The 26,171-nt window shown below is 43.1% G+C and overlaps 1 protein-coding gene across 2 annotated transcripts in view; it reads right to left on the bottom strand.

Annotated features, from left to right (window-relative positions):
• Window positions 1-639: 639 nt before the first annotated feature.
• RCAN2 (regulator of calcineurin 2) overlaps window positions 640-26,171 on the bottom strand; it is a 256,888-nt gene continuing 231,356 nt past the window's right edge. For both annotated transcript variants that reach the window (XM_059938567.1, XM_059938569.1), the window contains 3 exons: window positions 23,133-23,306; window positions 20,778-20,949; window positions 640-3,161 (listed from right to left, as the gene is read on the bottom strand). In XM_059938567.1, coding sequence (XP_059794550.1) covers window positions 3,001-3,161; window positions 20,778-20,949; window positions 23,133-23,306 — 507 coding nt within the window. In that variant the 3' untranslated portion in view covers window positions 640-3,000. The remainder of the gene's footprint in view (window positions 3,162-20,777; window positions 20,950-23,132; window positions 23,307-26,171) is intronic.

The following is a 26,171-nucleotide window of genomic DNA, read 5'->3' as shown; positions in this document are numbered from 1 at the left end:
GTATATTTGAAGTACCTGCTTAAGTATTTTGACCGTTCTTACAAAACGAATTGTCTGTCTTTTTCGTATTAATTTGCAGAAGTTCTTTTTACATTTTGGATGTGAGTTATTTAACAACTCTATGTAATTAAGATATTTATCTTCTCCCACTCTGAGGCTTTCCTTTTGACTCTCCTAAGGGTGTAATTTGATGAACAGATACTCTTAATTTTAATGAAGGACAATGTACCCATCTTTTATTTTATGATAGTGCTTTCTGTGTTCCATGTAGTAAAATTTTGCCTGCTTCAGGTCTATTACAGTGTTTTAAACTAAAGAATAGAGTGGGGGTTATATTAAAAGTGTCCGTGTACACTTGGAATGGCTTTTAGGACCAAGCTGGCTGAAGTGTGACAATAAACAGGGGGATCTCCCAGACCCCTTATCAGAGCCCCTCCCACCCCTCCAAGCCTTGAATTCCTCTTCCTTCATGAGATGCTGCCGACCAGCTCCCCCCAACCCCATTTCAGGAAGAGCTCAGATGAGTTCATTTCATCTCTTGGTAACATCTAGAAAGACTATAGGTCGAATCGCCCTCCTCCACAATCACCACTCAGAAATATTCAACTCAGGCGGAAAACACAGAAATTACACTACATGGACAGAGTCATTCACCAGGTATATTTGAAATCTAAGCTCTTTGAGCTATACACGTGCACAAATGATTCAGTTGGTGGCAACCTCCCCCTCCTCCTCCATATTTAAACTTTTCAAACTTAAAATAGTGCTGAAGAGGTTTGCATCCTGTGGCTCACGGAGATGCTGAGGCAACTGTGACTTTCATGGTGCTCGGAGGGTGCCACCGAAACCCTTCAAGGAGTCCCCCATTTCTTCTCCCTCTCCTGGGACACGTGCTTCTCCCCACCTCCCCAAACCCAACCTCATGAGAGAACTACTTGATCTGAGACAGATTAACATTGACACTTTGCAATAAATGTCACCAAGACTAACCACTTGGGTCATACACACCACTGAGGTTTTTTTTGATGACACACAATGGTCATTTCAACTTTTACTAAATTTTGTTGGAAATGTCTGATGGATCTGTTTTAAAACATTGAAAAGTCATTTCCAAATAGTTTCTCTCACCCAGATTTCTCTAGAGCCCGCCTTCTGAAAATTCTGACGCTTGAGAAGAGAATCAGCACAAAATGGACTGTAGTTCTCACCTTCTTCCACTAGAGGGCAGAATTCTCCACTATTAAATCTAACCTTTTCATTTGTCCATGAAAAACCAAAAACCTTCACAGCAAAGGAAAGTCAAAGCATTTGCTTGTTATATACTCCTCAGATTTTATTTTTCAAAGGAGCCTTCATTTTTCTTATGGAAACTCAGGATTTTACAAGCAATGCTGTCTGTCCTCAGTTTCACCTGTACTGTAGCCAGTACTATATTGCTATATTCACAGTAGAACGGACTTTTGTTTCTGAGTAATCAGTCTAATGTTTTAAGTTTCTGATGAAACTTACACCTTAATCAAAAACCACAACAATCCTTCCATCAGGTGGCTGTGTTATTGTTCTTGTGTGTTTTTCTGAGGCTTGGGTAATGAAAGTATTTCCCCACTCCATTGTAATTGGCATTTGCATCTAAAGTAATTCATGAATGTACAGGAGTAGATGAGGCCTGGCACATACAGCAGAAGGTAATGGTTCTATAGGTGTATCTTCTATAATGCACTTTGGGCTAGAGAAATAGAAAAATCACATGTAACAAAAACAAATACGTTTTTGAGCAATATGGCATTGCACAAGTAGGACTTGCATACATTTGTCTATCAGTCTTTCCCTTTGAATATGCTCAGTGGCTGCTACATTGATTTAGCTGCATTCCAATTGTCTGCAACCGACACTTGCTTCTTCGCTTTATTTAAAAACAACTGGTCTTCATCGCAAAGATGCTGGCTAATCATTTATATATTGGCATGAGAAGTTTTGTGCCCTTTCAAAATTCAGCATTATCCATAATAGAGTGTAATATTATCAGATTACCTGTATTAGTATATGAATGCATTCATAAGCAATGCACATGTTTTAAAGCAGCTAATGGCTGAACAATCCCTAAATAAAAAACATCCAGATTTTTAAAAGCACAGCTGAAACATTTGTACAAATATACAAAGAGAAAAAAACAATCATTCAGACACCATGAAACTTTTGTGATAAATAGATTTGTCTGAAATCGGTCTCTATCATCCTGGACAAGCCTCCCCAATGAGGCTGGGAAACTTCTACAATGAAATCGTGTTCAAAATCTACTGAGGGATGTCTTTGGGGCCAAGCTCAGTTTTTCCTCCAGGAATTTTAACAGAGCTATGAAGTCTTTGACTCAAAAGAGTGACTACACCCAGACTTGTTAAGCTGGAGGATGCTGATAATTTTGCTAATCTAGATAGGACATGACTGGATGCTGACAATCTGTGACTTATAGTATATCGTCAAATCATGAAAATAAATGCTGGTGATCATGCATGTCCTGGGAATGTCGGGATGCAGAGGACTGAGGAGACCAGATAGGAATATCTCATGCAGTCAAAGTCAAGTTTACTTATGGTCCTACTTAAGTGGCCAGGAAAGAACAACGCACACACGTCAGGACTGGGACTGAAACGGCTCACAAACAACACAGGTGCTATTTGTCACTGATGTCTCCGGCTTGGATCAACATGAGAGCATGAAGGTTAGGCTGTGCTGCTTGTTTAATAAGAAAATACTACTTTTTTTTCCTAGAATCTTCTAAATAATGTATTATACTTGATGGGTATGATATGATCAGGAAACATATCACCTTTTCCTAGCCCTTTTGTCCGAGAGGCTTGATTACAAGGAAGGAATCTCAAACAACCAAACACCCAGGGATTTAAAGGCAATTATTTTTTTTTTTTTGACAAACAAACAACAAGGGGGGGAAAAGCATGATAAAGAGGAGACAGATATTCTCTTCGAGGTGGAGCAGTGAGCTTAGTTGGACACGGAGGGCGGCGGGCCGGGACGCCGGGTCTGGATGATTTTTGGCTTTGGGGACGTCTTTGGATCCTCTTCTTCCTCGATGTCACTGTCACACACGTGCACGACGACACTTGGGGTGGACTCAGTCCCTGCGTGGAGCTCATACTTCTCTCCTGAAAAGCAAGAGAAATGGGGGTAAGAAAGCAGGAGGGATTTCTACACAAATGATTTGGTGAAGTGTGTTTAGGAAGTGAGGGCGCATTTTACGTGTCTCAGGAGATGCTGAGTCTTCTCCAGGGGTGGTGTTGGAAAGTGAAATGAGATTGATCCGTCTTTGCGTCTCAGCTCTACCGCCTGTCACCTGTACAGCCCTGAACAGGCCCCTTCACCTCTCTTAGCCTCAGCAACCGCAGCTGTAAACTTCAAAATGGTAAACTACAGTCCAAAGGATTGGGGTGATGACTCAGTGGGCCTGGCAGTAAGTTACCAATTTCTCTTCTCTTTCCCAGCATTGCTATTAACAGCTGAGTAATCTTGAGCCCATCACCTCACTCCTTCATCTTTTGGAGAAGTTCTCCAAGTTCTCCTCCTGCTGTACATTTCTTATGGCAAGAGCTGCCCCAGGATGGAATAAGGTGGAATCGCCGCTCGTCTGGGATTTGTAGCGGTTACATGGTAACAGGATTTGATGGCGGTCAAGTTCCCTCCAGTTCCAAGAGCCTCGTAGTCTATTCTTTTTTTTTTTTTTTTTTTTTTTTTAATAGCTACTTTATTATTTATTTATTTATTTTTGTTTGTGTTTGGGTCTTCGGTTCGTGCGAGGGCTTTCTCTAGTTGCGGCAAGCGGGGGCCACTCTTCATCGCGGTGCGGGGACCGCTCTTCATTGCGGTGCGCGGGCCTTTTCACTATCGCGGCCCCTCCCGTTGCGGGGCACAGGCTCCAGACGCGCAGGCTCAGTAGTTGTGGCTCACGGGTCCAGCTGCTCCGTGGCATGTGGGATCTTCCCAGACCAGGGCTCGAACCCGTGTCCCCTGCATTAGCAGGCAGATTCTCAACCACTGCGCCACCAGGGAAGCCCTCGTAGTCTATTCTTGACTGTCTCTTCTTGTAGTCAATTCACTATTAGCCAGCAGGCTTCCCGTCTGTCTCTGTTTCACTTCAGGGTGTATCTACTGAGCATCTCCCATGCTCTGGCCCATTGCTAATCATAAAGGATACAAGGCACATTCAAAAATCTTTGTGTCTTCCACAAGAGCACAGCCCAGTGACGGCACATGGAAACAGAAGGTACCACAAAATACTATGGTAAGCGCTGGGGTGGCAATATATGTCAAGGACAGTGGTACCAAATTGCAAGGAGCAAGTAACTCTGAAAGGCTTCCCAGTGGAGGTGACAGCTGACCTGGGTCTAAAAGACAAGTAGAAGGCGTCCAGGAGGTGGGAGGGTGCAAGGGGCATTCTCAATCTGCATGCTTGTAACTTCTCAGGTTAACTGCTGACACACTGAATCTTCTTCCGACATCCTATCTTTCCTTGCCCATCCTTCAGGAATGGGAAACACCTAAAAGCAATGTCTCCCAGACACCCTCCTGGTCAGTGGCTCTCCAGGTCTCACTAGATCAAGTCCTCATGTCTTAGACTAGGACAAAAGACTCTGCACAATCTCTCACCAATCATGACAGCCACATTTGTATACTCACCAAACCAGCTACTTTTATTTGCTATAGTCTCACCTAGTTCCCGAAGTCCTGCCCTCCCTCCAGGATCAAAGCCAGACACCACTCAGTCCAGGCATCTCGCCTGTATCCTCAGTCTGCAGTGGACAGTGCCCCTTCCGGAGGGCCAGGGCCAGGACCTGGGGTAGCATTTATGTGCTCCTGTGTGCACCTTGGTAAGTGTCCATGGTGAAAACAGCAAATGCTTGCAAGGCACAGTTTTAAATTTTGTGCTGACATTAGGGACTGAGAAGCACTGATAATGCAATAAGCATCGAATCTCTCCTAAGTGACGCTGAGGAGGATGTAAATATTCAGAGTCATCTGTTGCTATGGGTTGAATCGTGTTCCCCACCCCCGCCCCTGTCCCCACCAACGATGGTGAAGTCCTAACCCCCGGTACCTATGACCATGACCTTATTTGGAAATAGGGTCTTCACAGATGATAAGTTAAAATGAGGTCATTAGGGTGGGCCCTATTTCAAAATGACTGGTTTCCTTATAAAAAGGGGAAATTGGGACATGGGCCCTCATCCAGGGAGAACTCCATGTGAAGAGACTGAACTTATGTTGCCACAATCCAAGGAACGACCAGAAGCTACAAGAGAAGCCTGGACCAGATCCTCCCTCAGCACCTTCAGAAGGAGCGTGGCCCTGTGTTGATCCAACACCTTGATCTTGGACTTCGAACCTCCAGAACGTGAAGCAATACACTGCTGTTGTGTAAGCCACTCAGTTTGTGGTCCTCTGTTACGGCAGCCCTAGCAAACGGATACAGCCATATCTTGCTAAGAGAGTTCTCTCTCTGTTAAGAGTCAGAGAAGTCTTTATTGGACCTCCACCCCGCCCCGAACCAACATCCTGGATGAGGGCACCGGATATTTCACAAAAATGGAGCATTACACCTCCAGCACTTCCCTGGATCTTGGCAGCAACAAAGAGGGCGAGAACTAGCTAGAGCCACAGAAATACGGTCATAAAGACTCTATAACTTAAAGTCGAGATTGGGTGAAATTGTAGGTAGAGAGAGTTATGTGAATAAGGTTGACTTTTTTGATACAGAGAGCTGACGGGGCTGGTGTGGATTCAGGAGAGGAGAGTGACAAAAACAGGGGACACGGAGCAGAACTCATGCCAGGCTTTTCTTCCCTGCCGGCTAGCAGGGATGGATAGTCTGCCCGAACCTAACTTCCCTGTAATCAACACTGAACTTATTATCCTACGTGCCCTTGTAGTTGGGATGTACACATTGACGCTACTCACAGCTCATTTAATTGTGTTTGTTCCGTTCTCCTTAGAGCAATTTGTCATTTTTATCAAAAGCCCAAGGGAGAAGAACCACTGCAGACGTTGCTAAGGAGAAGAAGCTGTGTGCAGCCGGCTTCACCTGAGAGTTCCATGAGAGGCTCTGGGCAACAGGTGGGCAGACCTTGGGTGGTGGCTTCTTTGAGCAGCGGTTTTCAAACACCTGACAGCTTACTGGGGGTGCTTATTGCAAAGAGAGTTTACCAGCATGAGGATGCAACTCTGCAACTTCAGATGTAGTGGCATCTCCTTTGGTGCCCAGCACCCCTAGGGGCTTCTCCGTGTTTCAGTGTCTGGGCGGGCACTGTTACACGGTTTTGCGTGACAGGCGGGGGGCAGTGGTCCTGTGAGGATGCTGGTGTGCAAATAACTTGACCCCTCCCTTCCTCCAGTCCGCATCATAATTTTTCGTTGGAAAATGATAATAGTGCGGGGAGAGGGTAGCAGAGGGAGGGATGTTGAAGATGCATAAGGGAGAAGAAGCAAGGCATCCCAGATCAGCTCTGCAGCCCCTCGCAGCCGCCAGCACTCTTCGTCTTTGGCCTTCTCATCTTTGTTTCCGGGAGAACAGCATATCCTATGGACAGTGATGGAGTTCATCGTACCCAGGGTTTCTAGAATTTTCTCTTTCCTCCCGGAACGCTTTGCAAGTCTGAATGAGAGACACCTTCAGACAAGAAACAGAGAAAGAAATAATTTCTGAGCAATCAGATGAGGTGGTTCTTCTTTTTTTGCACAGGATTTCTTCGACGGCCTCCTGTTTGGAGAAGCAGTGCCTTTTGCAGAGACGCTAGTGGCCGCCGTGGTCCCCTCCGTTGCCCTGTTGGGTGTGATGCAGGGATGAGGCCAGTAGCAGTCTCTCATCTTCTGATGGGGGGATGACAGAAAAGAATCTGCCATGGCAGATGGAGACCCAGGGACCTGGGGGGTGAGGTGGTGACAGCAGGGACCCCAGCCAGGGGACTGACCAGATGTTGCCCTTCCTTCATCTGTTGGAAAGAAGCTAGCGTTTAAAAAAAAATAGTAGTGAAATATGCATAATGAAGCTAGCTGTTTGATGAAACCCTTTCTCTGCCCTGGCTTGGATAAAGAACATTCTCTTAAAGACACCTCTAGTTGCAGTGTGTTTATCGATTCGAAAGGAGACGCTTTCCTCTTGGACTAGGTGTGCTGGGGGCACGCTTGGGATGTGGACCACCCTCTGCAGGGCAACTTTCACATTGAGTTAACAAAGTCAGACTACTTGGTAGTAGAGCTGTTTTACTGCTGTGACCCCATTAATGTTGACATTTCACTGTTCTATTTTTGGAAACTTTCTTACTATCAAAATCCGGCAAAGCCCAACAGCTGCTAAGAGCCCACAGAATCAAAAGACATAGCTTTGGTCTTGCTGGATTGAACTTTTCTGGTTTTGGCCTCACTTTCCCTTTGGGCTTCAGCTAATTCCTCTACCATGAAGGCTGACGTCAGTGCCATCACCCCCTGGGGACCCAGTGGGCTCAGGAGGCGACGAGGAGCCCATGGGATGGCTAAGCAGACCAGTCTGTCTTTTCAAGGACAAGCCAAGGCTCACCCTTCACACTTGCAACTCCTCGAGTCCGTATTCAAACGGTCCTCTCCCCGGGCCTCAGAAAAGAGGCCAGGACCAGAGGCCCTCAGAAAAGGCATTGGTTAGGGTTTTCTACCTCCTTCCATGAAACAAATTCCCAGCCAAGCAAGTGTAAACTCCTCTGGCACGTGGGTCACATGTTAAATTCTCATCCAGGTCTTTGGAACTGTCATGGGCTTGGGCACAGTTCAAAAGACGTGTGTAAGTTTTAGCTTTTCCACTAAGCTAAAAACCATTGAAGGGCAGGTATTTGTCCTATTTTCTGTGAGCTCTCAGTGCCAGGACATAAGAGGTGTCACAGACACTTGCCATCTATCTGAAACACAACAGCAGCTATTTACTGAGCCCTTAGTAAATGCCAGACACAGCTCTAAGTACGTCACATAAATTGGATATTTAATTACGGCAACAGCTCTGTAATGTGGGTTTCATAAGGTCTCGATGATACAGGAGGACATTGAGATCACACAGGTAGGGAATGGCAGAGCCACGATTCAAAGTCAGGTCCACCTGACCTCAAAGGATGCGCTCATAATCCCTCTCCAGCCCTGCCTCTCACGATTCTACTGCTTTCAGATTCTACAAGAGATTCTGCTGAAAGTCCTGGTTTTAACTTTTAATATTCTTTCACGGCAACTCATGTTTTTGTGAACAGTCTGTAGCTAAAGTTGGGCATTTATTCTTTCTGCATCCTGCCCCTTTTTGTTTTGGCCCATTGCTAGTTATTCTAGGTAAGATCTCCTTGACAATGAACCTTTTTAGAAGACAACACTTAGTAAATTATAAAAAATAAAAGGACTATAAATTATAGACTGAGATAATTTGCACCTCTTATGGTAACTTTGGACTCTCTGGAAATAGATCCTCCATGACTTCTTGTTGCTTTACCTTTACTACCTCTCACATTCAAGGTGAATTCTCAACAGGAAAGTTACGTGTTGTAGTAGATCGACTGTGTTTTGCAAAGATGGTCATAATATTTCCTGCCCGACATTACTCTTCTAGAACCTTGCCACTCCTGTACTGAGGACTGCTCCCTCTTTGCCCTTTCCCCTAAAATCTGGGCAGGCCTCTAGGATGTCTTGACTAATACAGTATGGCAGAAGCAACCAGTGTGACTTCTGAGTTAGGTCACAAAAATGCCAGGCACTACCACCTGGCTCTGCCAGGGTGCTCATGCTTGGAACCCCGCCTCCATATTATAAGGAAGCCCAAGCAGCGCACGAAGTGGCTCCCACGGAGAGAAACCACAGCCTATCTGGGCCACCAGCCAACAGCCATGCCAACTCGCCAGCCAAGTGAGTGAACCATCTTGAAAGCTGATTCGCCCGTCCCCAGGTGAGTGGTCCCAGCAACGCTGCATGCAGCAGAGATGAGCGGCCCCCCTGGGCCCTGATCCAATAGCAAATTCATGAGCAAAATAAATGATTGTTGCTGCTCAAGCCCTACATTTTGGCATAGTTTGTTATGTAGCAATCGATAAGTGGGGCACAGGTCATGTAAGTTCTTTGTTCAAAAGCAAGTTAACCCCCTACAGTTGAGTTGAAATTCATTGCCTTTTGTGTTTTTTCCTCTTTTCTTCCCTGCTCACCTGCTATGTTAGAATGGATACTTCACCAGTTCCAGTGATTCCTTCCAAGGGGAGGGAGTTCCATTAGCCCATCACTGGGACCCCTCTCTCTGGCCCCTCTTTTACTCCTCCCCAGTGGAAGAGGAGTGACATCTAACGAGTACCTTTGGGGAAAGGAACTGGCAATGCCAGCTCACCCTTTTGCCACCTCTCTCTTGATCCAGCCCGGCCTGAAAAGGGCTTGTGCTCTGCCGTGCTCTCGGCCACGTGCTAAGCCCAGTAGAAAAAAACCCTGCACTGTGGGGCAGTCTGACTGTTTCCATCTCTGGGACAGGCTGGGTAAAACTGCATGGCTCTGGGTTTCACTATTTTTTTTTTTTTTAATAGAATCCCTTTGGCTAGTTTTTTTTTTGTTTTTTGTCTGCACCGCGAGGCTTGTGGGATCTTAGTTCTCTGACCAGGGATTGAACCCGGGCCCACAGCAATGAAAGCGCAGAGCCCTAACCACTGGACCGCCAGGGAATTCCCTGGATTTGACTATTAGGGAGCCCTGGCTGTCACTCATCTTGGCCACCTTCTCAGAGTTAGCTTTTCATCAGAAACAAAGCTGGCATTATTAATCTCATCTACCTTATTTCTTATCTAACCCTCAGCAAGTTCTGAACCAAACAGGAAAAAAGCAGGTGTCAGTTATTAATCTATCCTGAATTTTAAGAATGGATGATGGCTTATCAAGGCAAGTGCCAAGAGCATCTCTAACTCGACCCTTGAATGCCAGGCCATGCTGTGTTGTGTGCTGAGTGCTACACTTCAGCTTGGATTAACAGCCCTTTACATTTGATTAAGAAGAAAACTGAAAATGCCAGTAGTAAAATCATTTCAGGCTTGGTCATGTTGAGTTGACACTGCAAACCCCTACCCCCAATTTTAAAAATTGTAAATGTGATTTTTTTTTCCAAGAGGAAGTAGCGGGCATCAGTCCTGATTTATGGAATAAGTAAAATGGAATTTCCATGTGGGTTATTTTTACTGAACATGCTGCCTGTTGGGAGATTGAACACAGAGACTGAGGGAAGGGCTCGGAATGATTTGAAGTGTGTTTGAAAGGGTTCACATTTGAATTGCCTTGTTTTTCAAGTGTTAGGGTTAGGACTTGATAGCATTTGGCAGGGAGGGGAGGGCCCACAAGCCCTGGATTACCATTCTCTGGTCAACTGTGGAGACGGAGGCACCTGGCCCTGGTCCAGCTCTCAGACAGGGGAGAGGTGGGGAGCCGGGAAGGGGTGAGGGGTGACTTGTACCTCCTTTCCTCCGCCCCAGGCACCAGCCAGTATTTGAGCTTACTGTCTTTTAACCCTCTCTCAATCCTGGCAGGGCAGATGCTGGTTTGGTTTGGGGCCCAGTGGGTTCCTCAGTAGAAGGAACTGAGTTATAGTGAAAAACATCATTAAGTTTCCCAAAGCTGCACCCCTCCCTCCCACAGATATGTTATTTAATGATATTTTTAAGTTATTTACTGGCAATCTTGTCTTCCCCTAGTTTTCCAAAGGGAAGGAAAGAAAATGTGTGTCTGTGCCTGGGAAGGGGACAGGGAACACGTCTCTGTACTGTTCCCCCTCTTGCCCCTCTTGTTTCTGCTCCCACACGGGTACCTGACACCTTACTAGGCACTCCTGGCCTCTGTGTCTCTGATGACTCTTTGCCATATTTGAGAACCACCTGATAAATACCACCATAGCGTAATTAGTGTGCTTCTCAATCAAAGGTGCTACATTCCCAATGGTGTCTGGAAATGTGATGTGGATTTTTTTTTTTTTTTGGTTGTCATAGGGACTGGGTAGGGTGTGGATACTGGCATTTAGTAGGTGAGGCCCAAAGATGCTAAATGTACTGCATTGTCAGTTCCAAAATGTCACATTGAGAAACACTGAGCTAAGAGCTTACCATGGACACTTACATTTCAGTAGGAGACTAAGATATGGTTTGAAAATCAGGTGACAATAAGTAGGTAACACACACTAAGCATTTACTATCATCTCATTTGATGTTTGCAACAATCCGATTTTACCGTTGAGGATGCTGGGACACAGAGAGGTTAGGAAAGCTGCTCAAAGTCACACAGCTAATAAAAGGTGGAGGCTGGATTCAAACTCACATCCTGAGTTTTAATCATCATCCTAAAGCAAGAGAAATACCTCTCTTCAAGTTGGAGCTTGATTGACAGCTACAAAATAAAAGAGGAGATGACCCAGGGCAGAGGGACTTATTGAAACTTTAAAAATCACAGCTGGGAGTTTCCTGGTGGTCTAGTGGTGAGGATTTGGCACTTTCACTGCCATGGTCTGGGTTCAATCCCGGATTGGGGAACTGAGATCCTGCAGCCATGCAGTGTGGCCAAAAATATAAATAAATAAATAAATAAATAAATAAATAAATAAAATCCCAGCTATTTGTTAGGCACTATTCATCAGATCAGTCTGAGAGTGGAGAAAGAACTGATTTTCTAAGCAGAAGGAGAAAGAGGGATTTAGGATTTTTTTTAAAAATCCCGGGAGGAAGAAGTATTTGCAGAGAGGGAAGTCTTCTGCAAATTTTTTCTCTCTGATTCCGTAGTGATTCCACGAGCTCATATTTAATTTTGGGAAACCTCAGAGAAAAATGCAGTAGGTAGACTTGAGGGCAGGATGAATCACTGAAGAGCAACTCTGTCCCTTTCCTTTGTGCAGCAGCTGTTTCTGTCAAAAAACGCCCTCTAAGCTTGGGTGGCAGAAGGTATAAAGCAAAGCCTAGACCAACCCAAATATTTCACTGGCAGTTCCGAGAACAAGTCCATGTAAATAACAACCAACACCTCAAAGGACACGCACCTTGTTCTTACTGCCTGGTAGACTCTGTAATTCATGTACTGGCAGAGGAAACAAGAAATCTCTCTGAGGATGCCTTGCTAAACAATACTGCTCAGAGCAGAATGATCATAGAACCCACTACGGATTTGATAGTTCTTATGTGCCAGGCACTGGGCTAAGTGCTTTATGTATATTACTTATTGTATCTTCATAATGAGCTTGCAAGTTGTCAAATAATTACCATTAAATAAAAAGAGGTGCAGAGGGGGAAGTAAATTGCTCCAGGTCACCACAAACAAGTGGTGGAGACAGGACTCCAATGGAGGTCCACCGAGTGCGAAAGCACGACCGCCGTATTGCCTGTGATGTTCAGGAATGAGGTTGGGAGGGCACAGAAAAGACATCAGGGCTACACATGGACCTCCCTGCCTCAGTAGGTCTGGAATATGTGCATGTTAGGAAAAGATTATCCATGTGAGCGATCGGGGGTCTTCTTCCTCACCCACCCCTATCCTCAGTCCTGATCCTCATCAAAGTAGGAAAACAGAAGCGGTCTTTGGTAAGATGGAGGAGGGATAAGGGGAGGGAGAGGAAGAGGGAGGTGGGAAGAGGCAGAGTACTTCCATAGTTTTGTTTTAAGAGGTGCTCTATTTCAATAAAAGAAAGTTTGCCTCACACTGGTCAGAATGGCAATCATCAAAAAGTCTTACAAATAAAAAATATTGGTGAGGATGTGGAGAAAAGGGAACCTTTGTACACTATTGGTGGGAATGTAAATTGGTGCAGCCACTATGGAAAACAGTATAGCGAGCGGTTCCTCAAAAAATTAAAAATAGGACTACCATATGTTCCAGCAATTCCATTCTTGGGTATTTATCCGGAAAAAATAAAAACACTAATTTGAAAAGATACATGCACCCCAATGTTCATAGCAGTGTTATTTACAGTAGCCAAGGTATGGAAGCAACCCAAGTGCCCATCAACAGATGAATGGATAAAGAAGATGTGATACACACACACACACACACACACACACACACACACGCAATGGAATATTACTCTAGGGAATATTATGCTTAGTGAAATAAATAAGTCAGGCAGAGAAAGACAAATACTATTTGATATCACTTATATGTGGAATCTAAAAGATAAAATAAATACATACAGCAAAACAGAAACCAACTCAGATACAGAGAACAAACTAGTGGTTTTCAGTGAGGAGAGGGAAGGCAGAGGGGCAAGAGGGGGTAGAGGATTAAGAGATACAAACTACCATGTATAAAATAGATAAGTAACAAGGATATGTTGAAGAGCACAGGGAGTTATAGCCATTATTTTGTAATAACTTTTAATGGAGCATAATCTATAAAAACATTGAATCATTACACTGTACTCCTGAAACTAATATAATATTGTAAATCAACTATCCTTCAGTAAAAAAAAAAAAAAAAGTTTGCTTATCTTCTGTGGCTTTTCCTCTAAGACTGGATTAGGTGGCCATTTATCTTCATTCCCTCCTGAGTCATTTAGGACCTGAAGGGACTTCATGGGGACAACGGATTGAGGACCCTGCATTAGTGGTTGAGACAAAGGAGTGGAACCCTAGGTGGAGGTAAAGGACCAAGGGAACCAGAGGGAGGGAGAAGGTGGATAGATAAAGAGAAACCAGGGAGACAGGGTCCTGGGAGCCTGTGAGGTGGGGCTTGTGTTCCCGGGATGAGAGGAAAATGCAGACGTGAGGAAGGGAAGAGCGTGTGGACGCACTCTCTCTTTGTGTTTGGCCATAGAATCAGGAGGTTCTCCAATCTGGGAATGATCAACCTGTTCCTCTTTTCCCAAAATTAGCGACCTGGCTATGGGACTATGGGTATGCGCATGGCGCATGCGCGCACACGCCCACGTTTTGGTCCTGTGTCTTTTCCGTTTTCCTACAACGTGCATATTTTACCTGTGAAATAAGAAGAGGAAATATTTCATCTGCTACTCAATAGTGATTGAGGATAATTGTGGAATATACGCTAAGAAGAAAAGCCCCATTAACATCACCCCCCCTCGGGAAAAATCTTCGAAAGTAGGTGTAAAATAAGGAGCGCGTGTCCTGGGCTCACAAATCTGCGTCCCTCGGGTCGGGGGTGACGTGCAGAGACTGCGCTACATGGAACCCTGGGACTGGCTGTTTTATTTGCTTTTCGTGTCTGTGATCAGAGTATAGCAGTTGTCGAACAAGAACTGGGGCTTAGCGGTCATGCTACAGGTACCACAAATATAGGTGTTCATCTATATTTTAAAAATGGAATTTTCCCTACCTTGGAATCAATGAGCCTGGAATAGAAAATGTTTCTTCCTTATAAGTGACACGTATTAATGAAATCTATTTTCCGTTTGGGGAGAAACAATGTATACTGAGAAGCAAACCAGCAAAATTCCTTTACTATGACATGTTTTGATGGAGAAGAATTTGGAAAAAAATCTAAATATAGCCGATGTATGCAACTTGAAACTCGAGCACCATTTTAAGCCCTCCTCTGCAGTTAACTAAAATTGATCTCTCTAACAAGAGCTAAAAATAGCAGGAGGAAAAAAAGGACCAGACAATGACTTTCCATATTTCTCCTTGCAGGCATTTCCAGTGACAATGAACTTGACCTTCCAGAGCCATCCTAGAGAGCAGAATAAGCTGACATTTCACATCCCACCTCTGACTGACCACCCATCTAGTGCCACGGACATCTCTATCTTGCCATTTTGCTAATGAGTACAGATAAGCTGTTTTGCTGGGCTGGGTTTTGTGTTTCCTATTTTGTTTTACATCCAAAAAGAACATAGGATTATACCCTTTCTGGAGTCAGGAATAATAGGCATTATAAAATAAACAAAAGAAAATATCCGATTCATTCTCCACCAGGACAAAGCTCATCTTATTTTGTCCAGGTCATTGTTAAATGATGGGTGTCTGTAAATTCACTAGGGGAATTAATATAAATGTAGAAAGCTTCTGCTTTGCTTTTTTTTTTTTTTTTAATTGAAGTATAGTTGATTTACAATGTTGTGTTAGTTTCTAGCATGCATATATATATATATATAATGTTTTTCAGGTTCTTTCCCATTATAGTTTATTACAAGATATTGAATATAGTTGCCTGTGTATAAGTAGGTCCTTGTTGTTTATTTTATATATAGTAGTGTGTACCTGTTAATCCCAAACTCCTAATTTATCCCTCCCCCCACCTTTCCCTTTTGCTAACCATAAGTTTGTTTTCTGTGTCTGTGAGTCTGTTTCTCTCTTATAAATAAGTTCATTTGTATCATTTTTTTTTAGATCCCACATATAAGTGACATCATATGATATTTGTCTTTCTCTGCCTGACTTACTATACTTAGCATGATAATCTCTAGGTCCATCCATGCTGCTGCAAATGGCATTATATCATTCTTTTTTATGGCTGAGTAATATTCCATTGCATATCTATACCTCATCTTCTTTATCCATTCATCTGTCGATGGACACTTAGGTTGCGTCCATGTCTTGGCTGCTGTAAACAGTGCTGCTATGAACACTGGGGTGCATTTATCTTTTTGAATTAGTTTTCATCTTTTCCAGATATATGCCCAGGAGTGGGATTGCTGGATCACATGGTAACTCTATTTTTAGTTTTTGAAGGAACCTCCATACTGTTCTCCATAGTGGCTGCACCAATTTACATACCTACCAACAGTGTAGAAGGGTTCCTTTTTCTCCACACCCTCTTCAGCATTTATTATTTGTAGACTTTTTGATGATTGCCATTCTGACCAGTGTGAGGTGATACCTCATTGTAGTTTTGATTTGCATAGAAAGCTTCTGTTTTATATAGACCTGTCCTTTAAAAAGAGCAGAGGATGGTGAATTCTGATCCACATGTCCTGCTTGACATTAGAGGAAAGCATCAAACTTGCCTTAAAGAACCGATGCTGTGGATACATTTTAGGAGGTGCCAATAAACAGAGAAATGAAATTTGGAGGAACAAATGTCTAAGTTCTTTTGTATTTTTAAAATGTCCTTTTGCAACAGTCTGGAATTTCTTTTGGAGAAATTAATTTTACTCTTCAAGAGATCTCCCTGGTTTCGCAAACTTTGCACTCTTCAAGGTAAGGGTGCTGGCTTCATTAATCCTTTCTGTTTCTCACCAGGGGCAGAGGGACGTATTTTAACTTACCAGCTGTGTAGCCTTTGGCAAATTACTTAACTACTCTGTGCCTCACATTCCCCAGCTGTATAAATGAGGAGAATAATACCACCTTCTCATAGAGTCACTGTGAACATTAAATGAGATAATCTATATAGTAAGGTGTTTAGAACAATGCCTGACACACAGTAAGCCCCATATATAAGTTTTAACCACTGTTTCTATTTACAGCTTTCCCCTTATTTATCTATTTTACTTACTTTCTGGATGAAAAACAGAACATATAGTCATGGAGACAGTGGTTAAAAATGTTTGAAATTGTGCCTCTCATATATTTTCTGGACTATGAATTTGTTCTCACTATAATAAATAGTACAGAGAGATGCTTCTCCAGTGTTAGGTGGCCCTGGTCTCATGTCGTAACATCCCATTAAGGATTTCAAAGGATCTCAAAGGAAACCCACAAGCTTGGGTTTGATCTTGGTCCCTTTGTAATTGCACTGTTCCCTCCATGCTCGTTTCAAGAGCTTCTTTAGAAGTTCCGGGGAGCACAAGTTGCCCCTCTCTGGAAGAGGGTCACCAGTGTTCCTTGCTTAAAGAACGAGGTACTGTTTTGCCCCTTCTTGTCTGAGCTAAGGCCTGTGTCCTCACTCTCCCATTTATCCTCCATGAAAGGGTCTAAATAGAGCACATGATTGCCTTCCATGGGCAGCTAGACGTGCCAAAGCTCCCACAAGTCAGCTGGTTTGCCGACGTGATCCCGGGCCCGAGGACCATCTCACCCTGGATCCCTGCTCCGAGATGCTCTTTCATTAGAGTTACTTTTCTTCAGCATCCTTAGATTTCTGCATCCCTTCTCAGTCACTCAGCTCAACCAGCTGAGCACTATTAGTCACTCCTCCTAAGGAAGAAGAACACCATTCCTTTGATCATTTGAGTTGCTTTTCTCTGCTCTCATTCTAATTTATTTCTCTACTCCTGGAATTGAGGTAGTCATCCTTAACATGGAATGACTTATAATTTGTTACTGAAATGATTCTGCCTAGGGAATAAAAAATGAATTTTACTAAATTATTATTATTTTTTCAAATGGAAATGCTAGAAGTCCTCTTGGTGGAGAAAACATTAATTCAGTGCTGCCTGACTCAGTCTGGCTAAAGCCATAAAACAGCAGCAATTTGCCAATGAAGAAGTATCTCTAGGGGGGCTCATTCATTCATTCATTCATTCGATATTTATTGAGCATCTACTATGTGCAAACTGCTATCAGGCCCTGGGAATACCAAAATGAATGAAACCTGCATTCTCCCCTCAAAAAGCAGAGGAGACAGAAAGATGAACAATAGAAAATTACCACAAGGGGAAGTGAGCATTTGTGGAAAGTTCCAGGAGGAGACTGAAGGAGTAATTATTCCTTGCCTTGGCACCTGGTTGGGGAGGGGGCAGAGGTGTGGGTGGGGGGATGCAGGCTGTGGCCCTGCCCTCTCATCAGTGCAGCTGAAACAGCTGCCAGAGGCCCAGGCCTCTACTAGAACCTCTGTGATATTTTCGACTCAATTGTTGGGTATAAGTCATTCATCTGTGTGGGGTGTGGAAGCTTCAAGGACACTGGAACAGGACACGTGGATAACTAAATAAAAAGAAACAGCCTCAAACTGCTGGCAAAGAATAGAGAGAAAGATAAAGATAAATAAAGAGAAGACACCCAAACTGCAGCTGTTCTATGGGACACTGATATCAGTCATCTACAAAGAGCCAGCAGAGTCTCCACATTCGCTCTTGCCCATATAGCGCACAGATCTTCATTTGCACACTTATGAGACCCTGGATTAGACTTTCTGGAAGTTATGATGGTGTTAGAGGCGATTGTCAAGGGAGGGTTGAGATAAATGTTCTGCCCATGTCAGAAGTCTACCCAGGCAGCTAGGATCCTTAATAGAGACCACTGGATCTGGCCCAGTGATGGTCAGAAGAGCCAGGGTTGACATTTGTCTCTGCCCCCAACTAGCTGTGTCACCCCAAGCAAGTGTGTTCACCTCTCTACAGCTCGGTGGTCAGATCTGGAAAATGGGAATATTAATAGTGCCTACTTCTGTGTTGACTGCACCACAGGGCACTACAAAACTGGTAGATTTACCTGGTAAGGGAAGGTGAGGCTCATAGGTTAGCGGCACAATTAAGGCAGAAGGCATGAATTTTTAACACTGTCGATCAATTATTCACAACTCTAGAAAGAACCCCCTTTCTTTTGCCTCCTTAAGACCGTTTCCTTCCTACTGTCTCACTCCTCCGAACCAGGTTCTGTGAGCTTCCCTCTGAGACCTGGTTCCCATTGCTTCTACCCCTTCTGCCTCTGTCAGTCCCAGGCCACACTGGTGCCTGGCAGTGCCCTCCAGACGTGGGACTCAGCTCAGTGAGCCAGTGCAGGTGTCTGAGACTTGTCCTTATCTTGCCTTTGCATCAAGCTTTGAGAACATTGACTATAAATGAATTTTCTTTTAGGCTCTGGATAAAAAATGATTTGAATTTACTGGATTACAGTGAGGAGACCAGAGGCCAGCTGGGATCCGCAAGTCTGATTTAGCCTGGACTTCCTTTATATAAAGAGTGAAGCAGGAAGAGTACTGCCTCAGGGCCCTGGCCCTGTCACTGGCAAGTCATTCTGCCCTCCTCTCTAGGCCTCGGTTTCCCCTCCTGTAAAATGCAAGTTGGCCAGTGCCTCCTAGGCCCTCTAGCCAAGACCTTAGTGATTCTATGTAGAACTCTGTTTGCTGACATTCAAAACAGCTGTACCAGATGTTCAACTGTGTTCTTGTTAATATCTTGTTAATATCTGCTTGGGAGTCAAACGAGCAGCTCCAAGGATAGCAGCTTTCATTGGTCCTGCTTCTGAAGTGTCCTGAATTACTGGGAGAAACGGGTCATAGCCTTGACTTGAGCACACTTGATTTATCTTATACACGCTACAACATTTGCTCATACCATGCACATGGGAGTGCATATGTCCAGGATTCCTGTATGGGGACTAGACTTTCAAGGAAATCACATTCCATAAACATCTCCCTTATTATTATATTGCTTTTTTCCTCAGCCCATCTTAGTAGTTAGACATCTACTGCTTCTCAGTAGTTGAAAACAATGGCTATTTTAAAGGCTCCAGGAAGCTGAGTGACTGGTCCGTGATTACAAAGAAACCCCCAAAGACCCTGCCCTTGAAAGTGCTGTAATCTGACTCCAATGCTACACATGGGACAGCCAGTAATTCTCTTGCAGGGAGTAATTATTAATCAAATCAGCCTCATCCCCATCTGAAGACCCAGTAGGATGGTCAGCTTTCCCTGAATTGCCTGGGAATTTCTCGGTTTTAGCATCACAGGTTCCCAGGACCCCTGAGTCTATGTGAACAAGGATAGCGGGTCACCCTCATACCCAGGATTCTTAAATTTCAGTGTATGCAAGAATCAACACGTGTGCTCATTAAAACTGCAGATTTCTGGGGTGGGAGATTCTGATGCCAAATGTTTTCCTGACCACACTAAGAAATACTGATAGGAACTTATTATAAATTTAACAGCCCCGGCATTTGGCTACCAGTGGTTCTTGAACTCATCTGCACATCAGAATCACCTGGGGAGATTTTTAAAAATACCAATGCCTGAGTTGACCCAAGTCAATTAAATTAGAATCTCTCGGGGTGCGGTCAGCCCCCTCTCACAGCGGGAGAACCACTAGAAGAGAGAGAAGACACAGTGGCCATTATTTACCTTTGGATCTTTGGTGCCTAAAACCTCAGCTGCCACCCGGTTTCAGACTACCCACTCTCCACCACTTCCCCTCCTGCTATAATATAGGAAAACTACTTTGGAGTACAAGGTGGCACCATCTGTTGAAATTGAGGACAGTATCACTTCTAGGTATAAAACATAAGCTTTTGGATAAGTGCGTAGGAGATATGTACAAGAATGTTAACTGCAGCTTTGATCTTAATGGCAAGAAACTGGAAACCATCTAAATGTCTGTCAACAGGAGAGTGGATGAATACAGAATGGTGGTGGAATCGCCCAGTGGAATACTACACTGCAGTGAAAATGAGAGCATCCAAGCTACAGGTACCAACATTGGAACAAAATGACCACAGATTTTTCTAAAGTTAGAGGCCATTGTGACTGGCTTCTTGGGGACTTAGAGGCTTCACTTTGGCAGGTGGCTTGTCTTGTAGCAGAAGATTCCTGGGCACACCCGTGGCAGCAGTAAAACAAGGCTGCACAGCGTAGAAGCCTCGTCGTGCTAGCTGGTAGAGCTCATTTTGCCTGTTTTGCAAACTTAAAATATCTTCATTGCAATCCAGAAGTTGCACGGACTGACATTTTCGTGCCAGTTTCTGAATTGTTTTTGAACAGGTGCAAAGTCTGACGCCGCATTTTCATTCATCATTCCTCTCGCTGGCCACATACAGCGATAAATCCATTAGAAATGCAGATGTTACCGGGAACCCAGGATTTCAGGATTGTTATCTTGTTTGGTTTTTCTAAGTTGCTGACAAATATTTATTTTTAGGAAGGCCCACAGAGCTTACCTGGTCCTAGTTTGGCCACGGCATAGAGGAGGTCATAGTTAAGGACTGGTGTGGCATCGCTGATGGGCTGCCAGCCGACAGGAGGAGAGGCAGGGGGTGAGATGAGAAACTGTTTGGCGGGCTGTGGTGGAGCCAAATGCAGTTTGTCTCCGTCTGTCTCTGGAGTCTGAACCTTTCAAACACAGTAGAAATGAAGACACATGATTCATTGTGGCCTCGGATGTGCCATGTTGTTCCACTAAGATATGCAGAGCCTGGCTTTCAGCCTGTGACAAGTGAACCAACGAGCCAGGCTATAATAATAGTGACTACTGACCACACACCATGTGCTCAGTTATCTTATCTGATCCTCAGATAAGTGTATCTCAACATTTAGCTGCATAAGAATGACCTGGGAAGCTTACTGAGTCAGATTGCTGAGCCCCGCTCCTGGAGTTTCTGAGATCGGGAGCAGGGCCTGAGAATCTGCATTGCTAACAAGTTCCCAGGTGATGCTGGTGGTGCTGGTCCTAAGACCCCTCCTTTCCTTCCTTTCTTTCTCTCCCCTCCTTGTCCCTCACCTCCCCCTCCCCTCTCCATCCTTTCTTCCTTCCTTCCCTCCTTCCTGCATTCCTGTCTTTCTCCCTTCCTCTCTCTCTCTCTCTTTTCATTGAGGTGATAGTCACATAATTTGAAATTAAACCCTTTTAAACTGAACAATTTCAGTGGCATTTAGTATATGCCTAATATTGTGCAATCACCACTACTATCAAGATTCAAAGTATTTTTATGACCCCAGAGGAAACCCTGTACCCATTAAACAGTTACTACCATTTCTGCTTCTGGTCAGACCGTGGCAACCACCCATTTACTTTCTGTTTCTATGGATTTGCCTATCCTGGACATTTCTTATAATCAATTCATAGAACACGTGATATTTTGCATCTAGCTTCTTTCACTTAGCATAATGTTTTCAAGATTCATCCATGATGTAGCATGTTATTAGTACTTCATTCCTTTTTATGGTTGGATAATATTCTACTGAATGGATAGACTACAATTTGTATATCTGTTCACCCATTTTTGAACATTTGGGTTGTTTCTACCTTTTGGCTCACCCAATCCTAATAACCTGATTAAAAAGTGGGCTAAGGACTTGAATAGACATGTCTATAAAGAAGACATACAAATGGCCAATAGGTAAAAGAAAAAAGGATCAACATCACTAATCATCAGGGAACTGCAAATTAAAACCATAATGAGATATCACCTCACACCTGTCAGAATGGCTATGATCAAAAGAACAAAAGACAACAAGTGTTGGTGTGAACGTGGAGAAATTGGAACCCTTGCACACTGTTGGTGGGAATGCAAATCGAGCAGCTGCCTTGGAAAACAATATGGAGGGATTCCTCAAAAAAAATTAAAATAGAACTACCATGTGATCTAGCAATTCTACTCCTGGGTATTTATCCAAAAGAATTGAAATCAGGACATTGAACAAATATTAGCACTCCTATATTCATTGTAGCACTATTTGAAATCGTCAAGACGTGGAAACAACCTAAATGTTCATGGACAGATGAATGGATAAAGAAAAGATGTTATATACATACAATGGAATACTATTCAGCTTTAAAAAGAAGTAAAGTCTATGTTCATTTCATTGTGTCATCTCTGCAGAGTCCAAAGGTGGAAATGATCCTTACAGACCAATAACAGATGGATTGAGATAACTAATAATGAAATGAAGACACTGATGAAACATTATGGACATTGATTTTCTACTGCTGTGGACTTCATAAATATTGCCAAGAATTACCCATGACTTTTTATAACAGCCAGAATTTATTTTTGGATAAAATAAAATACAAAATTGATTTCCATATGTTTGTAACTTTTTCTCATGGATATGAATCACTGAAAAGGTATACAGTCCATTAAAACTGTCATATAATTTAATTATAACCCTGCTAGCTAAGTTGTGATCAGAGCATTCTTATTACAAGTACTAGCTGGCATTCATTGTGCATTTACCAAATGCTAAGCACTTTAGCACACAGTAATTCATTTAATCCTCATAATGACAGTGTATGGAGTATGTTATCATCCCCATTTTACAGATGGGGAAACTGAGGCCTAGCGAGGTTATGTAACCTGCCTAGATTAGAACCAAGTCTGTTGGCCCTCAGAACCTGCTTTCTAAACCACTATGTTGTCCCTGCCCGGGGATCATGATATAAGTTTGTTTCTCAGTGAACGAATTATAGACTACAAGCCAATCTGAAAGCAGAAAGGGCTCCATTTACATTTTGAAAAGGTAAAAAAGAAAAAATGCAGGGCAAAAGGATTAACTTTGGTAAAGAATGATCTTACCTGTGCAAAGTAGAGTTTTAATTTTTTCCCTCTGAACTGGGTTTCATGAAGCTCTATCCTGGCTCGGGCTGCAGATTTGGGATTGCTGAAGTTTATTCGGACACGTCTGAAACTCTTAAATAGCTGGAACGTCACACAGTCATCATAAGTCCGGAACAGACCCTCAAATTTTTCCTGTTAAAAACAAACACAGAGGAAATTCCATTGGCCATATATCTTGTACAATGCCAGATCTGACAAAAACAAATAACTAGGTAAATAAATAGGCTCTTCCTAACATAAAATTAAAACAGAACACTGTAATGTAGTTTTTCCATCTGTTGGTCTGTTACCAGGTACTAAACATGCCTGTGGATTCTGTCAAAGGACTCATAACCTGTGTCCAGGGATCTGTAGGGGGACCAGTGAATGGGGTTTGAAATGCATGAAAAACCTGACAATTATGCAAAGTGTTGAGTGTTTCAACATATATGTGTTTGTTTCTGGGAGAGGGATCGTAATGGTCATAAGATTCTCAAAGGAGTCCATTATCTCCAAAATATTATAGCTACTGAGTAAAGCATGTGGTGGACATTGCTAGTGATTATCAAGCTTGGGGGCACTGTTCTTGCCTACATATACGGGAGCCCACACGACCCAAAATCCTTCTAGTCAGGCAGTACCATGTGATTAGTTCTGGTCAATGAAATGGGTACAGAAAGCAGGAAAAAAGCCCTCGAGAAAATTTTCAGTCTCTTTCCCTGAAGATGCCATGTGCTCCAGATGGTAGCGTAGTCAGAAGTAGGATTCTCCTCAGCCTGGGTCTCTGAGTGACCTTGTGGAGCAGAAATATCTTTTTCCCAACTCCCACCCCATCCTATAGCTGACTTCGCCTTGGCAAAGGAAAAGAACTCTCTATTGCATTAAACCACTGAGATCTGTGGATTATTTTATTTCTGCAGCACAACCAAGCCTATCACAATACAAAGCAATAATTAAAAAATTTTGATTTGATACAAATTTCAATTCAACTGAACAAATATCTATTCAATGCTCACTTTGTACAAAGGATGGTCTTTAGGTTTTAGAAGGCTACAGAGATGAGGATCGTTTTGTTCTGAATCTCAATGATCTAAGAATCTAAGGTGAGAGGCAGACACAGACACAAATAAAAGAACACCTGCAAGAATGGGGAAAGACATAAAGGAAAACTAGAGAATTAAAAAAAATACATATATATATTAACACCACCTATCTAGTTCCTCTTAGCTTAAAAAAAAAAAAAAGGTCCTATTATGAGTAACAAAACCAGTGCCTGTTAAGTTACTCTGTGTTCTTAAAGGAGAAATTGCCACTAAGGAAATAACATCTATTAAAAAAATAAAACAAAAAAAACGCTGATTCTTTTATTTCTACAATAAAAGGTATTTTGTCATAAGAGTGAGTTCAAGTGGGAATGAAGATGCATGAAAGATTAATACTGTAAGATTCATTGCATTTGGATTTGTAAGGGACATAAGGGATAATTAACTCAGCCTTTCCCTCCTCACCTCCATCATTTTACAGATCAGGGCTCTGAGGTCTGAAGAGATGAGGACCTGCCCACGGTCACATGGGCAGTTATTGGCAGAGCCAGGACCAGAATACAGAGATGTTTTCGATTACATCAATAATTACCCTGCTAGACTGAGAGGGAGAGATCGTTGCATTAATAAGAGCAAGAGATGGAGAGCAATAAGCTGCCCCAAGGCTCCTGTGTGACCACATCTAAGAGAATCAACAAGGCAATGTCAGGTTAGAGAATCACTGCCCTCCGAGGCTGCATGGGAAGAGGAACTCAGATGTCTGGGAAGGTCTTCCTGCCTCTTGGACATCCAAGTGAACTTGTCTCAGACCCTCAAGTCCAAGGTTTGTGATTCTTCCAAAGGCTGCTGCCCATTTCTGAGATTCCCCAGTGTGTGGCCCACCATAGTTTCTCCCATTTTTGACTCACGTCTACACACACTTGTCTCTTTTTTTTTTTTCTGTATGTATGTTTTTTGTTTGTTTTCTGTTTTTATTTTTGTTTACGTATAAGGATGTTTATTGAAACCTTGGTGGCCATGGCAATTTTTTTTAAAGAATTTGAATGTCATTAATAGGGAACCTCTTTTTTTTTTCTTTATGTATTTTTTTCCACATTTTTTTAATTGAGTGAAAGATTCTTTACCTTCTATAGAACTTTTATAATTTTCAAAAGTTTCACACACACGATTTCATAATAATCCCATAATAACCCTTTTCAAAACAGCTTTTTGTTTCAGTTTCATGACATTTATGGAGAGATTTGAGGGGTTCTTTCTCTCCTTTTCAGACTCTGTTCTTATTCCTCTTTCCCTAGCAAGAACAAAACAGGAATCTTTCCTTGTTTGTTCCTTGGATAGTTTTTATTCTCAACTCTCAAACCTTGGGATCAGCCAACTCCCAGGCCTGGGGCTTCAGCCTGGGGCTTCCTAAGAATTTCTTAGGAATTCTTTCCCAACACTTCTGTGTTTTCCTGAACAAGAATCCTGGTGAATAAAATGCTTTCTGGTTCCTCACAATGGGAATAGTCTCGGCTGGTAAAATCAAAGCTGGTGGTTTGATTAATCTGAGAATTTTCAGGAATGGGAGGAATTAAGAAATTAAAAGATTTTATTTCTATGTGGAATATCATATCTTTTAGGACAAAATCCGTGGGTTTCTTTGTGGCTCTATGTTTTTCCATTACTAGTGTGGGAGTTTCCTTCCTGTCCCCTCCCCACGACCTCAGCATAGCCTTGGGGGAGTTGGTGTTCTTTTCCTTGGAGTCTTATTCCTTGCTTTTTGTTTTATGTCTTCTTTATGCTTCCCATCTCAGCTGTTTGGCCTCAAGAGCCTGGATTAGGAGAAAGGAATCCAGGAGGCCAGGCTTTAGGCTTAGGGCACGGGTTATATGAATGTCAGATGTCAGTGATGACTGCAATTGTTTTCTCCACTACTGTACTCTTCAAAAGAGGGCCCCAGGCAGCTAATACAAGCAGCAAGCTGGAGATGGCCGGT

Source organism: Balaenoptera ricei, chromosome 11 (assembly GCF_028023285.1).
Source record: "Balaenoptera ricei isolate mBalRic1 chromosome 11, mBalRic1.hap2, whole genome shotgun sequence".
NCBI lineage: Eukaryota > Metazoa > Chordata > Mammalia > Artiodactyla > Balaenopteridae > Balaenoptera > Balaenoptera ricei.
The sequence above is the reverse complement of the archived record's forward strand: the minus strand, read 5'-3'. Positions and strand labels throughout refer to the sequence as shown.